Genomic DNA, 19,740 nt, shown 5'->3' with positions numbered 1-19,740 from the left:
TCATGAATATTTGAGAAAAAGAAATCATTATAAATACAGTTTAAGAACCAATCCTTCTTCTGATACAACGCACTTCATAATATAGTGTTAATTGATGTGCCAAAATTGCACGATAATGCAACTTAATAATATGCATGTTAACAGGTTTATGTGTTTTTGGAAGGGAGGAACATGAATTCTGTTTTAAAACTTACAAGTAGATATATGAAGATTGGAAAAGGCAAGGTGATGTTTTCTTGGTCAATATCACTACAATTGTCTGGTGGTTTATTTGGGTTACTAGAAATAATGTGAAGCATTTGGAAAGAATCCCTAATTGCTCTGCTACATTTTTTATGATTGTGAATTTTTGTTATAAAAGTTTAAAATACAATGAACCTAAGTGACGGCTATGTAGCAGGATGATGGATGTTTAATTGAAATTTCAGATACCTGCTCCTGTCATTAACTGTGATGATGTGCATTGGATTAAACCTGTTGCTTCTTATATTAAAGTTAACGTGGATGGACGTTGGAATGCTGATTTGGCTGGTGTAGGTGGTGTGTGCAGGAATTTTTTTGGTGTTGTTATCTGTTGGTTTGCGGCTTCTTCTGTTTTTGTTTCTCCTCTGTTTGCTCAAGCAAATGTTGTTGTTTTTGGCTTGCTGGTTGCTAAATGTTTTGGTTGGGGGCGAGTTCATGTAGAAATGGATTATTTAATACTCTGGAATTTTTGCAGGAAGATGGATTTTCATTGGAGCATTCAATTACAGATGAGAAGAATTTTTTATTTGTTTAAGAATATTGATATCACTTCTCATGTGAAAAGAGATGGTAATAAACAAGCTAATTGGGCTGTTCGCTTGGGGGCTAAACTGAATTCAGTTGTGGTTTCCAAGTTTTTGCCAAATGAACTTCATTTGCTGATTTTGCAGGATTTGTAGTTTCTTGTAGCTTTTTTGTCGGGCTTGTTGATGGAGTGAGTTGTAATTTTTTGGTTTTTTGGGGGAGAACCCTAGGTTCTATTTTTTTGTGTTAGTTATAAGTGGGGTGTAGTGGCGATCTCTTGTCAGCCTTTTGTATTTGATTTTTGTGTGGAATAAAATTCCCTACTCTATTTCTTAAAATAATAATGATAATAATAATATGCATGTGCATGTTAACAAAGATGCCAGCCAGCTTCAGTGCGACCCCAGCATGTCAGCCAACACTTCATAAGCATTAAAGGAAAGCAAAACTATGTGAACAGGACAAGCTCAGCAGCATCTGCCAACATCTCGGAGCATAGTTCATTCTATATGCACGGTGCTAATTTGAAACAAAGATGAAAAGAATTAACAACTTATTATGGCAAAATATGTAAACTTTAATAAGGATCATGTTCTTCTAGCATATCTTTTAAGAAAGGAGACCAAAATACCGTCTTTTACAAAAGTAACACCCAACTAATTCCATTTGCAATTTGAACATCCAAATCTCAAAGAGAACACCAATATCTCAAAATGAATTTTGAAATAATATAATTTATTATTTAATAATTAAAAGTAATAAAATAATAATATTGTTAATATTAAGACAATATTTAATAAAAGAATTAAGATTCAATAAGTTCATTAAAAAAAAGGGTTTAATTACCGCTCACTCGACACCAGTTAAACAGATCCCTACAAGCAGGATTAACCGACGGCTCAGAACCGTCATTCCTCTCATCCTACATGAGACACAGAGGGTGCAAAAGAGGGAAGAAACAAAGAACGAATGTGAGGGAGGGAGGCGAATGTGTGAGAGATCGAGGGAGACCAAGCAGGCACATCCTCCAATCGCATCAGCGAGCGGAATTTTGCCGCATGTAAGACACCTGCACGGCATCTGTGAGTTGCGAGTACGAGGTAGGGAAGCGAATGCGTGAGAGATCAAGCGAGACCAAGCAGGCACATCCTCCAATCGCATCAGCGAGCGGAATTTTCACGCACAAAAGACACATGAGTGAGCGTCTGTGAGTTGCGAGCGCAGGAACTAGTTAGCAACAAAGAAAAAAGTGTCAAACCCAAACTTAGGGCTTTTATTCATCTTTTCTTCCTTGTGCTAGAGAATGATTTCTAGCAAATTCATTGAAAATTTTCAGAATCCCTAGAATCAAATTTCTGAATTATTATGTTTTAAAGTTTTGATTTGAAAGCTGAAATCAAAACAAAGGGGAAATTTCATGTATGGCATCAATTTTCAATCACAGGTTTTTTTTTTCTTTTTATAATTTATTTATTTTTAGTAAGAAAAGGCTAAGATTAAATTAAACTTTAAGAACCCTAGGATCATTTACAACTCAAATATGCCAAAAAGAAATTTTAGGAACCATAAAAAAAATCTGAAAGGTTTTTGTTATAGATTTGTGTTATGTCTTAGGGAATTTTAAAATTAGTTAGTCAAGCTGAATTACTGATTTTTGAAAAAGCCAGTATTCATATAATTACAAATAAAAAGTTATATGGCTTAAGATAATCGGAGAAATTTAGCAATAAAGTAATTAATTAGAGAAAAAATAAGAAAATGAAAAAAGGTATAAAAGCCTAGATGCAAATGTTTCACATTTTTAAATATGTTATTATAGCTATATAAATGTGAGTATTATGAATGAAATAAAATTTCAACAAGCTTTAAAAGACAGAAAATGTTAAATTAGGATTTAAAATTCTAAAAATCTTTAAATATTAATTTTGGCGTTTAAAATTTGAATAATTATCTATTAATGTTGGTAAAAGATCAAATAACATACTATGCAAGCATAAATCTATGCTAATCAAACATAATTTGTAACTGCAGGTACATCAAAGAAATAGGTTGACCACACAAAAAAAAAAAAAAAAACTGACCATACTGAGTAGGTGGGTAAACATATTTTTATTTTGCAATGATCTTTTTTATTTCTGAAACCAAATGCAAATAGCTTGTAGTAGACTTTTAAAAACAATTAACATGTTTCATTTTTATTTAGTATTTTCCTTTAAAATATAAATTTCATATATTTTGTATGCTTAAATTGTTTGAGCCAAATGTTCAACAAAAGAAGACAATAATAAATGGCATATGCATATGCGTGTTTAAATATTAAAGTAACCCGATATAATACTAGCTTGGAAAGCAACGTACCCGTAGACATAAAAAGAAATGAAAATGAAAAGAATTGCCTATCTTTTAGGTGGGCTTTAAAAAAGGCAATAAAAGGTGTACTTTTATTTAACTTATAGATAGGGAATATTTTTTTACCGATGTTTTATATAAAATAAATAAAAGTAATAATAAAACTGATTTATTCATTTTCTTCATTTACTATTTTATTTTTGGTTTTTCATAAAACCAGAATATATACTACTTTAATTTATATAAATGTCTTGAAAAGTGAATTATTGTAATTTAAAGACATTCTATCCGCTGAGTTGATTAATTTGACATTTAGTTGCTAAATGATTTTAGAAAAATCTCCTTTAGAGTAAATGGACAATAGAGACTATGCCTACAGATGTCACAGAGCCCCACGAGATAGAAAAAGTAATCCAGTTATTACTTTTAAAATAACTTTAATCAGTGAAATCTAAATGGATTTTGGTTAATTAAATTTTTTAAATATAAATGGATCTTTTATGTTTGGGATGATTTTTATATATGAGATTTTTTTTTAAGAAAAATACTTAGACAAAAATTTCTCCATCCAATCGTCCGTTTCTGTTTTGATTTTTCAAGCTCCTAAATTGGGTAGTAACATAAATTTTGTTTCATCATATTCTCAATAAGTAGGTCATGGTAAGCACAAACAAAACGGTTTATCGGTCCATTTCTTTTGGATGGGGTATTAGTTTCATACATAATCAAATTTGAGCAGTATATAAGCATTTTTTTTCAAAAAATTTGCTAGCATATAAAAATGGCAGCACTGATTAGGCATTAAAATTTTGAATGGTTGTTTCATGCACTCTAGTGAAGATTATAGGTTTAGAGGGACTCCAATAGCACGGTTTGAAGCAAAGATGCAGTTTATTGGTGGTGTTTTAAGGACTTTGTAATTCAAATTGAAGGAGAAGGACTGTGACAAAAGAGTTGAGGGGTTAGAATATGTACTAGAGAAAAAAATTGCCTGAGCAACAACCAACCAAATTTGCCAAAATGCATGCTCAACCTAAAATCCTAGCAACACACCACTCGTTCTTCCTAAGTGTCCGTTCATATTCATATTGTTTCAATGTAATGCACCAATACTCACACAGAAAACAAGTCTATTTTGTCAACATCCCTGGCAAATAAAATAATAGGGCATCAAAATAAACAGCAGTTTCCTTCATGTCTATTCACATTAACAAATTTGTTGAAAGTATTGGAAGTCGAAACCAAGTCCAACAGCTAAAAGACATCCAATTGAATCAATATAGTGAGGCCGAAAAGAATGGATGCAAAATGTACTACTATACGCTCTGAGGCCATCTCCCATCGCTTATCTTGCGAAGAGCCCAAGCCACAAAGCTATAGCCATGCACTGCATCATCACTTGTGACCTGTGATCTGCTTTAATGGCACTAGTTGATAAGAACCTTACATTTTACGATTCCATTCTCCCTATAATGATAGGCACCCCAAAAGTTATCATAGTAGGGTGCAATGTGACTTACGGTATAAAAATTCAAGTGAGAAATATTGATCTTCCCCTTAGTTTTTTATCATTTTATTTTTACGTCGAAAAGGCTACAATGTAACCTCGGCAAATGTCACGCTAGAGCACAACAAGATTTATGCCGAAGGAAAACCTACGAGAAGCGAACTAGTAGATGAGTTTGGGGAGCAATGCAACTTATGCCATTGCTGTAAAGAGAGAAATATTGAAACAATTTGCAAACATAAGACAATTCCCCTTATTTTTTATTATTTTTATGTCAAGAAAGCTATGAGATATGCCCTCGCAAGCATCATAATGGAACACAACACAACTTGCATCATAGAAAACAATAAGAGACATCCCATAAGACCCCACAGTAGGGTATAACGTGACTTGCATCTTTAAAGTTCAAATGAGAGATTTTGACCAAGTTAGCAAAATGACATCTCCCTTTAATTTTTTCGTTGATTTTATTCATGTCAATAAGACAATGAAGCATGCCTCAGCAAATACCGTAATGTTGCATAACACAATTTACTCTATAAGATGCACTCTAATGGATGTCATAGCGGGGTGTGGCACACATGTCAATGGTGAATGACACGCCATAGACCAACGTAGAGCCATGGCAAATGGCGCATGCGCGGCGTGTGCCAAATATGATGCAAAATATTTAAAAATCATTTTAAAACTCAAATAAATATGAAAGAAAATTAAATTAAAAGATAAAATAGCATATAGTAAAACCAACATAAATAATGCTTAAATTCAAGTGCTTAATATCTCAATTATTTAATTTTTAAAATAATACTTAAATTCAAGTGCTTAATATCTCAATTATTTAATTTTTAAAATATTATAATTTTATATAAGTCTAATATTTTTAAGCAATTAAATAGGTCATACAAAGAATTATTTTCATCATTATAAGTCAAAAAAAATATATTTCATTCATCAATATAATTATAATCTTTATAATCACTATCGTCAAGCCAACAGAGCACGGTATCATACAGTCGACACAATGTGGGCAGATTTTTGCCCTATAGATGTATATATATATTCATGTGTGTGTGTATTGTGAAATTTAAATACATACTACACAATTCTTATACATTTACATATTCAAATTTTTTTTCATATATAATATTTTTTTCATAATCACAATAAAACAACTTCAGGAAAAAATGTGTATATCACCTTTTTAAATAATAGTATTGGTATTTTTGATGTAATATTTAAATAAATATTACATTTTAGATGCAATATATGAAATATAATAGAGCTGAATTGCAAGATTTTTTTTTATTTATTTTACGTTAAAACTAAAAAATTAACTTAGTGTGTGTCATAAGGGCAACACGCCATGCACCATTGCCCATGCATAGCGTAAACAGTGAGTGTCATGTTGATGCACCGCACGGTATAGTGCAAATGATGCCAAGGATACGTCGTGTTATGCCATGCACTATGATGCATGCCATTTTATGTCATTGACATCTATGGGGTGTGGCATCACTTACGCAACTAAGAGTCAAGTGAGAGTTATTCAAACAATCTGCAAACAAAACATCTCTATTTTATTTGTTTATTTTCATGTCAAGAAGGACATGGGACATTAACACCATCTAAGGTTGCTAGATAGTGTGGGGTGATCAGGAGAGGGAATACGTAAATTGTAAGATGAGAAATGAGGGAAAAAAGATGATGACATATACAAATTTGGGGTTCTCTGCAGTTGGACAACAAGCTGAAATAGAAAAACTAGGACTGGCCTTGGCAATGTTAGATGGTAGTGACACATGTGTCAATACCCCTGACAGGACGACCTCTATTGGAGAACTGTCCTGACTACTAGTCTACTATCAACCTATATTTCCGGCCCTACAAGAGATTCAGCATGGTACAGAATTCATTATAGGCTCAATGCTTCCTAACTGACTAGCCTACTAAATACGACCAATAGAGTATAAGTTCAGAAACAAGTTAAGGATTTGATGGTCGGGGGACTAGTGATATCGGAGTTAACAGAGCAACAATAGAAGAGTAAATATTATTATTGAAGAAAGCTAATAGACGGTTACAAATGACACGTGAATAGAAGAACAACTTAGACAACATCAATGCAACAAGGTTTGTTCCTAATGGGGGTAATGGTTGGGTGTACATGATGGAATGTCGGGGGTGGTTACGGTTGGCTCGCGATGAGGTGGACAACAGGGGTAGGAAGACTGATAGGTGGCTATCGTCAGGCTTAACGAGGGAAAAGAGGTTGGTATGGTTGGGGAGAAGGAAGAGAATCAACAAAGTATAGACTTCACTATAAGCTCAATGCTTCCTAACTGACTAGCCTGCTAAATATGATAAGTAGAGTACGAGTTCATAAACAAGTTAAGGATTTGATGGTATGGGGATTAGTGATACCGTAGTTAACCGAGCAACAATAGGAGAACAAATATTATTACTAAAAAAAGCTAGTAGGTGGTTACAATGACACGCAAAAATAAAAAAGCAACATAAACAACATAAATATAATGAGGTTTGTGTCCAATGGGGGTGGTGGTTGGTATACGTGATGGAAAATCGAAGGTGTTTATGGTTGGCTCATGATGAGGCGAACAACAGAGGTAGGAAGACTAAAAGGTGGCAATGGTGAGGCTGAAATAGGGAACAAAGATTGGTATGGTTGGGGAGTCGGAAGGCATGAAGGGTGATTGTCATAGAAAAGCAACAAGCAGCACGAAAAAAAGGGTTGTAAGGACGAGTTGCGGCTAAAAATGGGTATGGATGGGGTCTAGAGGAGCTACGGTTGGTTTTTAGGGGTCTGCAGGGAAAGGATGACAAGACGTAGAGAGTTACCCACTATAGAAAAACAGCAAGGAGGAAAATAGAACGCAACAGCCAAGTAAGGGTGAGATTGCAGGAAAACCATAGAAATTATTCGTCGGAGCAGCTGCAGCAATACGAGAATTATAAAGGAAATGTTGTGGAGATGGAAAGTCAAGGATAAATACTCTCTCCAGAATGAGCTATAGTTGGAGCAACACCTACATTTAGATGCAACCTTAAAAGGGAGAAATCGGGACGTCAACAGATGTTCTGAACAGAAACAAAAAAAAGCTGCCCTAAACACAAAATAGCATATATATATATATATATTATATAAACCTAGGCTAAAGAGGAGTGGGTCCCGCTGCAAATAGAAAGAAAACTCATGCTTGAAAGGACTTGTCGGTCCCTCCTTTGATGGATCAAATTGGTCCTGGTACAAGCCAGCGGCACTTGCCACGTATGGTGGCAAAGACGCCCTGAATCAGTCTTTCAGGGGAGCAACACACTCACTTGGCGAAGCTCCTACCGGAATGTTGAAGATGATGGAGCTGCTATAACCTCTCAAGGTTGCATGATCTTCGACTGTGGCCTTAGAAGCACCCGAGTCTCACTATCAACTACACCCTCTCCCAAAATACCAAAGGATTTTTCCCCCACTTGTGAGCAAACATTCATATCGGTCCAACCATCTAGAGGGTACACTACCGAGTTAAACAGAGATTTCATGCCAAGTGTCTTTTATTGAATCCTCCAAGAAAAACCCAAGAAGACTTCTACACGAAATGAGGTGAGGGCGATCTGAATCTCCTTGATTGGTGGCGGCCATGACAATAAGTTATTGAACAAGATGACCTAAAACTCTCTCTATATTGGTTGTCATGTGTATGCCATCAGCTCGCCAGTCTCGCTGTCCTTTGCCATCACAAGAACCAGTCCTCCTGATGCTTCTCTACTAGTAATGGCACTTATCATCTCAAACTCCACAGAAGTAGGACTATGCGCTTGTCATCTTTGGAGGAGTAGGTGTTCATGAACCCGTCATACTGAGTCAGGCGATTAAACTGTCATGGCCTCCCCAACAAAATGTGACATGCATCCATCAGCACCATGTCGAACCATACCTGATCCAGCAATTGATTCCCAACCGAAAATTCCACGAGACACCTCCGATCAATGCTAACCTTATTCAATTCTTCAACTATGTCAAAGAATATGGCTAGAAATACCTCTAAAGTTGTGAGGCTCAACTTGAATTTGGTATCTCCATAAATGACGAGACTGTATATCTTTCCCTTCGACCACAACTCCACCTTACAATCCATAAACAAAATGTGGATAAATTCAACTGTCATGGTCTCCCAACAAGAACGTGGATAAATTCAACCATGTAGGAAATATGGCTAAGAATGCTTGAGTCGTAGACGTCACATTCTTGTTGATCCCTCCATTGATGATGAGACTGCATATCTTTCCATTCACAAAGCAAAGAGTGTAGAATATGTTGTGATGAAATCACTGCTGATCTCAAGTAATCTATGTCTATAGGACCCGCCGAACCACAAGTATGCCGCCCTCATCTGATGGAACTAGTACTTCTCACCCTGTTTTTTAGTTGTCTCTTCATCCCTAACTTCCTCCATTGCACCTTGCTCGAAGAAAGAAAACTTGGCTCGTCGATAAACTAAAAGCAATGTGTCTGAAACTATGACATCTTAAGCATTTTCTAATCAACATTGTATTTGGTGATCTACTCTTTCGAGGCTTCTTCTCACTCGAAGTGGCTTTGTCTTGCTCCTGGCGAGTCTCTTCCACTCCTTGAGGCATGCTCCTCCTGACATCTCCCACTATTGGTAGTTGTCCGACTGGCGGAGGCTGTATGACTGCTTTCGCTGTTTCTCCACTCTTAATGCTAAGGTCTAAGTGTCCCTTAATGTCCAATAAGGTTGCAATTGAACCACATTAACAATGGTAGGCTTCAGTCCTCCAAAATACCTAGTTATGGTGTGCTCCTTTATCTCTAGGGAAGGTATTGTCGTTGCATCCCCTTCTTCATTTTCTAATAAGAAGTGATTATGTCACATCATTCTCTCTGTCTCTCCCTCTTCAGATTTTCCCACCACAAAGAAGCATTTTTTTTTCAACTTGACCCTTTTGTCATCTGACACCTCATTGTATTCAAAGATCCGCTCAAGGGTGCATTCACTTGAAAAAATTCATCTAGATCAAATCTCCCCTCAAAGTCTGATAGGTCCACTTCCACACTCGAGTCTCAGTATCCACTAATAGACGCTTCAACTTTGTATCTTTCAACCGACATGTAATCTCTATCTCTTTCTACAGGCACTGCACCTCTACATCTTCTAATAGGAACCTCATCTCTATATTGTCCAACAAGAACTTCATCTCCATATCTTCCAGCATGCACCTCATCTCCCGGCCTCCTTTAATATTATATCTCAAAAGCGCCTTGGTCGATCCTCCTCTCCATTGAAATCATCCCTACAAAAGGGATTCAAATGTTCTTCTTGCTCTCCTCCACGGATTTCACTATAATGGTCGATGTTGATCTCGCCCTGTGTCCTTTTCTTAATGGTCTTGAGCTGTTTTAGCGCTTGACAAAGTAACTATCGTATGGCGTTCTTGGTAAATTCCTGATTAGGTTCTTGCAATTGCCTTCTCAGTGGTGGCGAGATTATGGTTTGGGTGGGATAGGTAGTAGCAGATGTGTAGGGGTGAGATATGGCGGGAAAGAAAATTTTGGTGTGGAGATAGGATTGGACATAGGTGGGGCAAGACACCCAATAATAGAACTAGAATTAGACTCGCTCTGATGCCAAATAATATCAGCGCTAATCAAACAAAAATTATTACTGAAGAAAGTCAATAGGTGGTTACAAATGACACGTTCAAATAAAAAAAACAACAAAACGCATGCAACAAGCTTTGTATCCCAATGGGGGTGGTAGTCTGATATCCATGATAGAAGGCCAAAGGTGATTGCAGTTGGCTTGCGGAGAGGTAGACAATAAAGGTTGGAAGGCTGAAAGGTGGTTGCGGTGAGGCTGTCATAAGGGAAAATGGTGGGGGACAAGGAAGAAGTAAAGAGTGGTTGTTGTAGGAGAGCAATGGGCAGCAGGAAAATAAAGGTCGTGGTTGTTTGCGGATTGTAAGGTGGAGCTGCGGCTAAAGAGGGGTATAGTCGACGTCTGGAGGAGTTGCGATTGAGTGGTATGGGTCTGCAGAGGAGGGACGACATGGTGTAATGAGTTACCGACTATAGGAAAACAACGAAGAGGGGGCTGGGAAAGAGCGACCAGGGACGTGCGGCACTGGAGACTGCATGAACAACATAGAAACTATTCGTCAAAGCTGCTGCAGCAATTACAGTGACGGTGAAGATGAAGTAAATGTTGTGGAGATGGAATGTCGGGAATAAATACTCCATCGGGAATGAGCTACAGCCACAACATCATTGGACCAGGGAAGATGATCATCACCTCGAAAGAGCTATATTGGAACACCACTAGCCTTAGGATACAATTGTAAAACAGAGAAATCCAGATGCCGACAGCTGTCCCGAATAGAAACATAACAGAAGTTGCCCTAAATACGAATAAATAACATATATATAAACTTAGAGTAAGGATGAGCGGACCCCAATCTAAATAGGAGGGAAACCAACGCTTGAAAGGACTAGTATGTCCCTATTTTGACTAGAACGAACCGGTCCTAGGGAAAATCAACGACACTTGTCGCGTCTAGGGAAAAAGACGCCCTGCATCAGCCAGTTTGCGAGAGCAGAAGTCCAAGTGTGGATGGCGGGGGTCGGAAGGCTAAAGCGTGGTTGTGGTGAGAGATTGAAATAGGGAAAGGAGGGAGGTATGGTTGGGGGGCAGGAAAATGTGAAGGGTGGTTTCCATATGATAGCAGTAGGCAGCAAAGAAATAAAGAGTGTGACGGATTGTAAGGTGGAGTTGTAGTTGAAGGTGGGTATTGATCGGGTCTGGAGGAGCTACGATCGGGGTCTACAGGGAGGAGACGACGAGATGGAGGGAGTTATCGGCTATAGAAAAACAGCAGGGAGAGAGGAGAGGTGTGGCGTCTAGGGAAGTGGACTACAAGTACACAAAAAATGTTCATTGGAGTGGCTGCAGCAATTACGACAACGACAACGATGAAGAAAATGTTGAGGAGAAGAAAAGTCGATAATAAATAATCCCTCGAGAACGAGCTGCAGTCGGGGCACCACACAACTTGAAAGAAGATCGCAACCTTGGATGAGCAACAACCACAGCACCACCCGCCTTTGGAAGTGAGAAATCAAGACACCGAGAGCTGTCCTGAACAAAAAAAACACAACAAAAGATGCCCTAAATACGAAGAAATAACATATATATAGATCTAAGGTAAAAAGGAGTGGGTCATGCTCCAAATAGAAAGGAAACTCATGCTTCAAAGGTCATTCCCTCATTTACCTGGACAGAATTGAACTTGGGGAAAATCAGAGGCACTTACCGCATCTTGGCAAAAGATGCCCCACGTCAACTAGTTTGTGAGAGCAAAAGCCCATGAATCGAACAGAAGTTGATTGTACCCATAAAAGATGGGTCATGTCGTGTGTGCGTTGATAGCAAGGTCGTGAACAAGATCGCTATCAAGTACTAATTTCTCATTCCGAGATTGCATGATTTACTTAATTAGCTACATAGATCCAACGCCTTCTCCAAGATTGACTTATACGGTGGTTATAATCAAATCAGGTTGACATCAAGAGATGAGTGGACAATCACGCCCCTTAGACTATCTAATGCACAAACACTTTCATGATGTTGATGAATCGGGTTTTCCAAACTTTTGCTGAGAAATTTGTGGTTGTGTACTTTGACAATGTATTGACATACAACCGTTCAAAGGATGAACACTTACAGTATTTGCGACGAGTGTTTTGAATTCCTCATACGTAACAGTTGTATGGCCACCCAAAAATTTTTCATTTTTTGAAATCGTAGACATGCTTCTTAGGGTACAGTATCTCAACTGCCAGCATTGAGATAGATCATGTGAAGGTCTAGGGTATTGCAAACTAGCCCAAGCCACAGTCATTTACACAAATATAATAGTTTCATGAATTGATGTCTTTTAAAAAAGATTTAGCAAAAATTTCAACTCAATCAAGACGTCAAGACGTCCTTAACAAAGCTTCTCGAGCAGATAACTTCACATGATCAGATGACGCACAGACCAACCTTGAAGCTTTAAAGAAACAAGTTGCTCAGCCCTAGTCCTCGCATCTCTAATGTAGAAATTGGATCTATGTTGAGTCAAGATGGACAACCTATTAACTTCTTCAATGAGAGGCTAAATGTGTTCAGAAGAAAGCATTCTATTTATACTAAGGAGTTCTATGCTATAATGAAAGTCTCAATCAGTGCATTTGTTATCTACTGGAAAATTAGTTTAATGTACACTGATTATGAAACCCTGATATTCTTAAATAACCAGAATAAGCAAAGGGAAGACCCACCTAGTGAGTGGAATTCCTCTTAATTTTTATTTTATGCTCAAGCGCAAGATGGTCAGTGAGAACAAATAGCAAATGTGTTGAACTGATGTCTTTTGTTGATCCCTACAATACAATCAAAAGCAATTGGAATTGAGGTATTAAATGATACGTATATTGGATGATTTGAGATTGTTGTCAGGACAGACTATTATAGTAATTTCGCATGCTAGACAACTACTTTTTCTACCTGATTAGACGATGCATTCTCAAGAGTTCACTCAGAGATGCTATTTACATGAGACAACAAAAATAAGGTAGAGACAAGAATAAAATGTAGAGCATGAAATTTGCCAGTGTAGAGCATGCCTTTTTAGACAGTGTAGCGTATGTCAAGTTAGACAATGTAAATTGGCTAAGACACCGGGACAAAATATAGGCCTATTCAAAAGACATCTTCGTTGAATGCGAGCATGAACTTTATGGTAGGTTTGCGACGGACACAGCAGAGTAATGCTTTTATTATTGTAGTGATAGACCGCCTTGCCAAGAATGACATGTTGTTCTTTGTCACAAGATAATGTATGTATCACATTGCAAATTTGTAATTAAAAGAAATACTTCACCCACATAATATACTGTCACCATCACTTCAAACAAAGACAATTTTTTAGCCATTTTTGGAGGACTTTATAGATTAGTACAACCCTTTATTTCAATTCACTAGGACACCAACAGTTAAATTATTAGATAGAGATGGTGAATCGTGATTTGAGAAACCTACTTAACGTGTTCTGTGAGAAAGCATCAGCAATCACACAGCAAGATTTGATTCTTCCGCAAGTTGAGTTTGCCTACAATTGGTCCACTAATCAGTCCACATGCCAACCATTTGAGAATGTATACGGGCAAAATCATTTTACTCGATAGAAATAAGTGTTGTTATTTCTAGATTCTGAGCTTTACACGAATACAAATATTAAGTTCGAGATATTTAGATCTTACAAATATATGCAAATAAAAATTGCTAAGCAAAATGCTAAATATCACAAGCAGGCAAACAAGTTCAAGAAAACTCAGATCTTTAAGGAATGTGATTTGGTATGAATCAGTTTGAGGAATGAGAGATTTCTTATAGATTCTTTTAGGAAACATGAGTTTAAATCTAATGGTTCATTTAGAATCATCAAAAGATTAACGATAATGCATATAAAATTAATTTATCAGAACACTACAATATTTCTCCTAGATTTAATGTCACTAATTTGTCACCATACTTGTCACCATACTACAAGGATCTGGGTATTTACAACAAAGAAAGTGAAAACTTTCCTACCCGAGAAAAGTACGAAGCGATTCTGCATCCTATGATCCCCTCTTATGCGAGATCGAGATCAGAAACGACTCGAATCAAAGCAGAAAATTCAAGCCTACAAACTACCTACCATAAGGGGTAGGCCCTTGTTTTATAATATTTGAAATAAAATTAGGGTTATTTTAAGGGAGGCTTTTATATGTTATTATTTTTTTCTGGTTTTGGACTTTTGGCTTTGATTTGACATAATAAAAGATTTGTTTTGTCTGAAATTATCCTATTTGGTGAGTTGTACTTCGGTAAAAGCAGGTGGTGGAGCCTTTCTTGGCCCATTCTTCGCTGCTCGAGTTGCTGGCAGCCCACATCCTTCTTGTTTTCAGCCCAGAAAGTTCCAAACTCCACCGAAGTCGCATATCTCTTTCTATTGCTATCCATAACTTCTCTATGCTAAATCTGATCCTTGAACACCTAGAAATCCTAGAACAATGTCAATCGAAAAAGAAAAAATATATGAAAGAAACTAAAGATTTGTATATATATCAACTATATAAAAAGCTTCTTAAAAGTTTTGTAATTCATTTGATTATTTCAATTATGTGCACTTTTGTATTAAATATTATAATAGATTTATTAAAAGATGTTGATGAATAGTGTATATTTTATGACAATCTCACTTGATCCTCATTAGTGAAGTCAGGATCAGTGTTGCAGGTACTATATTTGAATGAATCATTTACCTTTGTTATGCCGCTTGTTTGAATAGGAAAGATTAAAATAAGGCATGAAAGAGCGAAAGCACTGTTGTGGGAGATCAAAATCAGCAAAATAGCAGGTTAAAGTGTGCTAGTGTTGGCGATCACAGAGTTGACGAACGATGCAAGTATGAGAGAAATGTCAGATTGGTGGGAAAAAATTTGCGTACATAAGACGTACGCAGAGTTGCGTACGTCTGTAACCTGCAAACAGGTTACAGGGAGGATTTTAGGAGGTTATAACCGCGTTATTCCCCCTGTAACCTCCCTGTAACCTACCTGTACCTTCGAGTCAGTTTCGCGCTTCTGTCTGTTTTCATATATAGGTAGGTTACAGGGAGGTTACAGGGAGGTTATAGGGTGTATAACGCGGTTATAACCTCCTGAAATCCTCCCTGTAACCTGTTTGCAGGTTACAGACGTACGCAACTCTGCGTACGTCTTATGTACGCAAATTTTTTCCCAGATGGTGGGTGATCTCATCAACATCTTTTATAGGCACACTTGAGGGGGGAAGAGAATGTTGCAAGTCAAATGGGTTAGCTAGACTCTGGATGCCAGAAGGATCACATGAGCTTAAAGGAGGCATGGAAATCAATTGAGTGTCCAAGATAGAGATTATGACAGAGAGAGAGAGAGGGAGGGGGGTGTTTCTTTATCTTTTTAATTTTTTGGTCAACATAGTTATGCTAAGGCTTAATACTCATGAGCCTCTCAAATAGTCGAATCATCCCTTCAAAATTATTTTCCTACGTTTCACCAAAATTGAAGAACCATGAGACAGGAAATAACATTAAAAAAAGCCTTGAAGCAGAATGACAATTTGTAATGAGTCAAATCTAAAGCAACTATCGTTATGCAAGAACAAGAAAATAATACCTTCTTGTTTACTTCCATTCACAAAGATAATATTTGAACGATTAGCGCCTCCCTGAAGCTTATAGACTCGAACCTGCAAAGAACGCAAGAAAACTGATAAAACACCACTAATTTATGGTTATTCAACCTTCAGGAAATACGCTGCAATCAGAAATATGCTCTTACAAGACCAAACTCATTCCCAACAACCAAGCTCAAATTTAAGAAATAGAATTCCAATGCTGATACCGAAGCGCCTTGGCCATCAACTTCAATATCTGTAATCTGCAAAATTAAAACAAAGACTAAATTTTCAATAAAATCTGAGAGAAGAATGCTTCAGAAACAAATAGCACTGTTCGTACCTTATCATCAAAAACTAGCATTTGTGCCAGAATGGGATGTGTAGCATCCCATATTCTAATAGATCCATCTTGATAACCTGCTATATATAGTCTATCAATGCCATTTTCTTCAGAAACGGTTGCTTCACCAGGAACTCCACCAGTCAAAGGCCACTTCATACTGGTTGACAATGTTGGCGTTATATTTCGCTTCGCAAAGGCTTTCTACAAAGAAGATGATGGGAGAGAGAAATGAAAGCCGGGAAAATTATTCCAAAATAACAAAGACAGGCATTTCCAAAACTTACTGCAATAATTTGAAGGGGCAAGCACATGCATAGCACACAATTCCTATGTATTTACATATCTCACATCTAAACATTCATATTTACAAAAATAGCACTTTGATACTTTGAACATATGCATGAAAAAGTGTATTTGGCTTTTAAAAAGTAGTAATCGTGCTATTCTTGGTATAATATTTAACATTTGAGTGCCATGTGTGTAAATATGAAAGTTTAGGTGTGAGACATGTAAACACATTAGAATTGTGTGCCATGTATGTAAATTTTCCTAATTTGAAATAATACCTTTAACAAAGCCTTGGAAGAATTCTGGCCCATTGGTAGTAAACATAGCTTTGTAACAGTAATGTGTGGATCAATAGTTGGTACTACAACAGGAAACTTTTCAGCCAAAGCTTGAACATCACCATCTGAAGATTTCATAATGGAAAGTGCAGCACCATCATAGACATTTACTTGACCAGGGTTAGTTAATACAAAAAGTGCAGCAGTAGAGTTATGATTTGCAGGTCCAGCATCGGGTACTAAAATCATATCTGCAAAGGATCCATTAAGATTTAGTTCTACATCAGAGCTACATCTTATGGTATCTATGCCAGCAGACCACACAAGATTCAGAACCTGCAAGACAACATAGTTATGATGATTAAGTAGAATCTAGGCTAATAACATTTTTCTAAACTAGAGATTTAGTCAAAATTTTAGATCCAAATTTTCACAAAAAAAAAGAGAAATAACAACAGCTATATGAGTCCTGCATATTAATTCTTAATGAGTGCACTATGATGTGTAAAATTTATCAATATTTTTATGATACTTCAAGTCAGTAAATTTTCTTTTAATCTACTATGTTGTCCTTCTTAGTTTTTGATGATAATGCCATCTACTCAACTTATACGAGCCTCTTTAGCCATTCATTGTAACAGGTGAGAAGTGCCACCAATTACCACATTTGAATCTTTTTTAATATCAATTTAGTTGGGACTATTTCATTTGTATGTACCTATCATTGTCCCTATGTATGAGTTTGTTATTTGCCAGGTGTAAGATAGTCTTATGTAATTTTTGGCTCACTTTTCATTGTTTTAAGAGTAAAATACTCCAAGAAAATTAAAAGTACAACAATAAATAGTAAATAGTAGATTGTAGTTGAAAATGGTTGATGACAAAAAAAAGTTGCAACCTTTATTTTTTTCTACATCCCCCTAGGGTCTTTCACTTAATTATAAGGTTCTTTTTCTCTTTTTAACTGTTTACCACCATCAAAGTAATTATTCACCTCTTATTCTCTATTATTCTCCCTTGTAATCACATCATATCTTCCTCAACATCAAATTCTTACTTCTCAAAAATAAAGGTTTAAATTGAAACTTGATTTCCATTTTCATTGCCTGCTTTGCTCTTCATGAATTGACAGCCGAGTTGACATTATTGAATCTAAAAAGTTCGCATATAAATTATGATGTGATTTGATTTTGAGGCTTCAAGAAATCGCTGCATCACCTTTCTCCCTTCTTCACAACATCTTATGGGAAATCTAAATGCATACCACATAATTCTTATGAATTTACATATCTAAAACCTAAAATTTCATATTTACATAAATAATACTTCGGTGACATGAATTTACACATAAAAAGATGCATTTCAATTAAAAAAGTAAATAATAGTAGTTTTTTTGCCGTGGTATCAAAGATTTGAGTGATATGCATGAAAATATAAGTGTCAAATGTGTAAATAAATAAAAATTGTGTGGAGCTATACGTAAATAGCCATTTCTTTATTTGCTCGATCCATATACCCTCCTCACAAATTCTTTAAGGATAGCAAAGTTGCAGTCTTTGCGGCTTTAGGCCTTCAACTTCCCTGTCATAATAATTTTTTCAGTGCTTTTTCTTCTTTTTTTTCATTGTTCTTATTTACAACAAATAATCAAAAAAATAGAACAAATTTTGAAATTCAAAAAAAAAAAATCAAATTTAATTTTTTAAATCATTAGAAAAAAAAATTTAAAACATTGAATTTTGCTTGGAATTTGAATTCAAATTTCAAAACAAATTTGCAAATTGGTTGTGCAACAATCCTAACCTTTGTTTTCTTGTTAAGCAATAATTTTGTTTATATCCTTCATAAGCCTCCATTTAAATTTCAAATTCAATTTTGAATTTGAATTTGAAATTAAAGTTTAATTTCAAAAAATGAATTAAATTTTTCTCTTACTGTTTCTTCCACATTTTATTTGAACCACCGTAATTTAGCTTCTCAAAACTAACATAATCCTCCTTGTTTCCAAACACAAAACTTGACCTAATCAAACCAAATTCATCTAATTTACATAACCCAACCAAAGTGACCAAATCAATCAAGCATCTAAAACCCAAACATGAAACAAACGAAATTTAAAAAAAAAAAAGAACTTCCAATTCTACAAAATAAGAGCACTTAATGATAGCCTCAAAACTTCTAAATCATATATTTCAAGTGATGATGATGCTATTCTTAAGGATCTATGATGAAATCCTTCAAATAACAAAAATGATGATAGGGCGGTCATTTCCATTCATCTCTTCCTCAATATAATTTCTTATGCATCACTTCTTCTTTGTGATGGATTTCCCATTATCTCTCTTTTTCAAGATTAACTTCACTAGCTCCATAATATATGATTGTGGACCAACAGTATTTACTACAACAATACATTAATTCTTTAAAGTAGAGTTCTTCAAAGGTAGAGGAATTCAACAGTATGGGCATCTACTTATGGTTATCATCCTTGCAGATTCATTTCTCTCAGTTTCATCAATGTTTTTGCAAATGTCCTTATCCTCATTCAACGTTGTGTTATTTGTCAGAGATAAAATACATTGGCTTTTTTTTTCATTATTGGCGTCTTCTCTAGGAATCAATTACTATATCTTTCTCCTAGTAATAAGGTTTGTCATTTGGTTATTTATCAAGGGTAGAACAATTTTGTCATTGCAGGCCTGTTTCTCATTTCGGCATTGTTTTCAGGGTTAGATTACTTGAGAAAATTAGGAGTAATCTCATAAATAGGAGGCCCTAGATTGTTGTGGAGGACAGTTAATGATAAAAAAAATACATATTTCCTTTCTTTGACAACAACTATGAGGTCGCACTTTCTCCAAAGAAGTATTCTCTCTCTCTCTCTCTCCCTTCCCTCCCTTCCCTCCCTCCCACCATCTACTCAACTTA

General features: G+C 36.1%; 1 protein-coding gene across 2 annotated transcripts in view; it reads right to left on the bottom strand.

Moving 5' to 3' along the window:
• Positions 1 to 19,740, bottom strand: part of LOC110023645 — an 80,837-nt gene that overhangs the window by 40,575 nt on the left and 20,522 nt on the right. For both annotated transcript variants that reach the window (XM_020723145.1, XM_020723146.1), the window contains exons 9-12: positions 16,813 to 17,148; positions 16,244 to 16,447; positions 16,065 to 16,163; positions 15,900 to 15,972 (exon numbers count right to left, since the gene is read on the bottom strand). In XM_020723145.1, coding sequence (XP_020578804.1) covers positions 15,900 to 15,972; positions 16,065 to 16,163; positions 16,244 to 16,447; positions 16,813 to 17,148 — 712 coding nt within the window. The remainder of the gene's footprint in view (positions 1 to 15,899; positions 15,973 to 16,064; positions 16,164 to 16,243; positions 16,448 to 16,812; positions 17,149 to 19,740) is intronic.

This window comes from Phalaenopsis equestris, unplaced genomic scaffold, assembly GCF_001263595.1.
Source record: "Phalaenopsis equestris unplaced genomic scaffold, ASM126359v1 Scaffold000226, whole genome shotgun sequence".
NCBI classification, from domain to species: Eukaryota; Viridiplantae; Streptophyta; class Magnoliopsida; order Asparagales; family Orchidaceae; genus Phalaenopsis; species Phalaenopsis equestris.
This window is presented reverse-complemented; position numbering and strand designations above follow the sequence as displayed.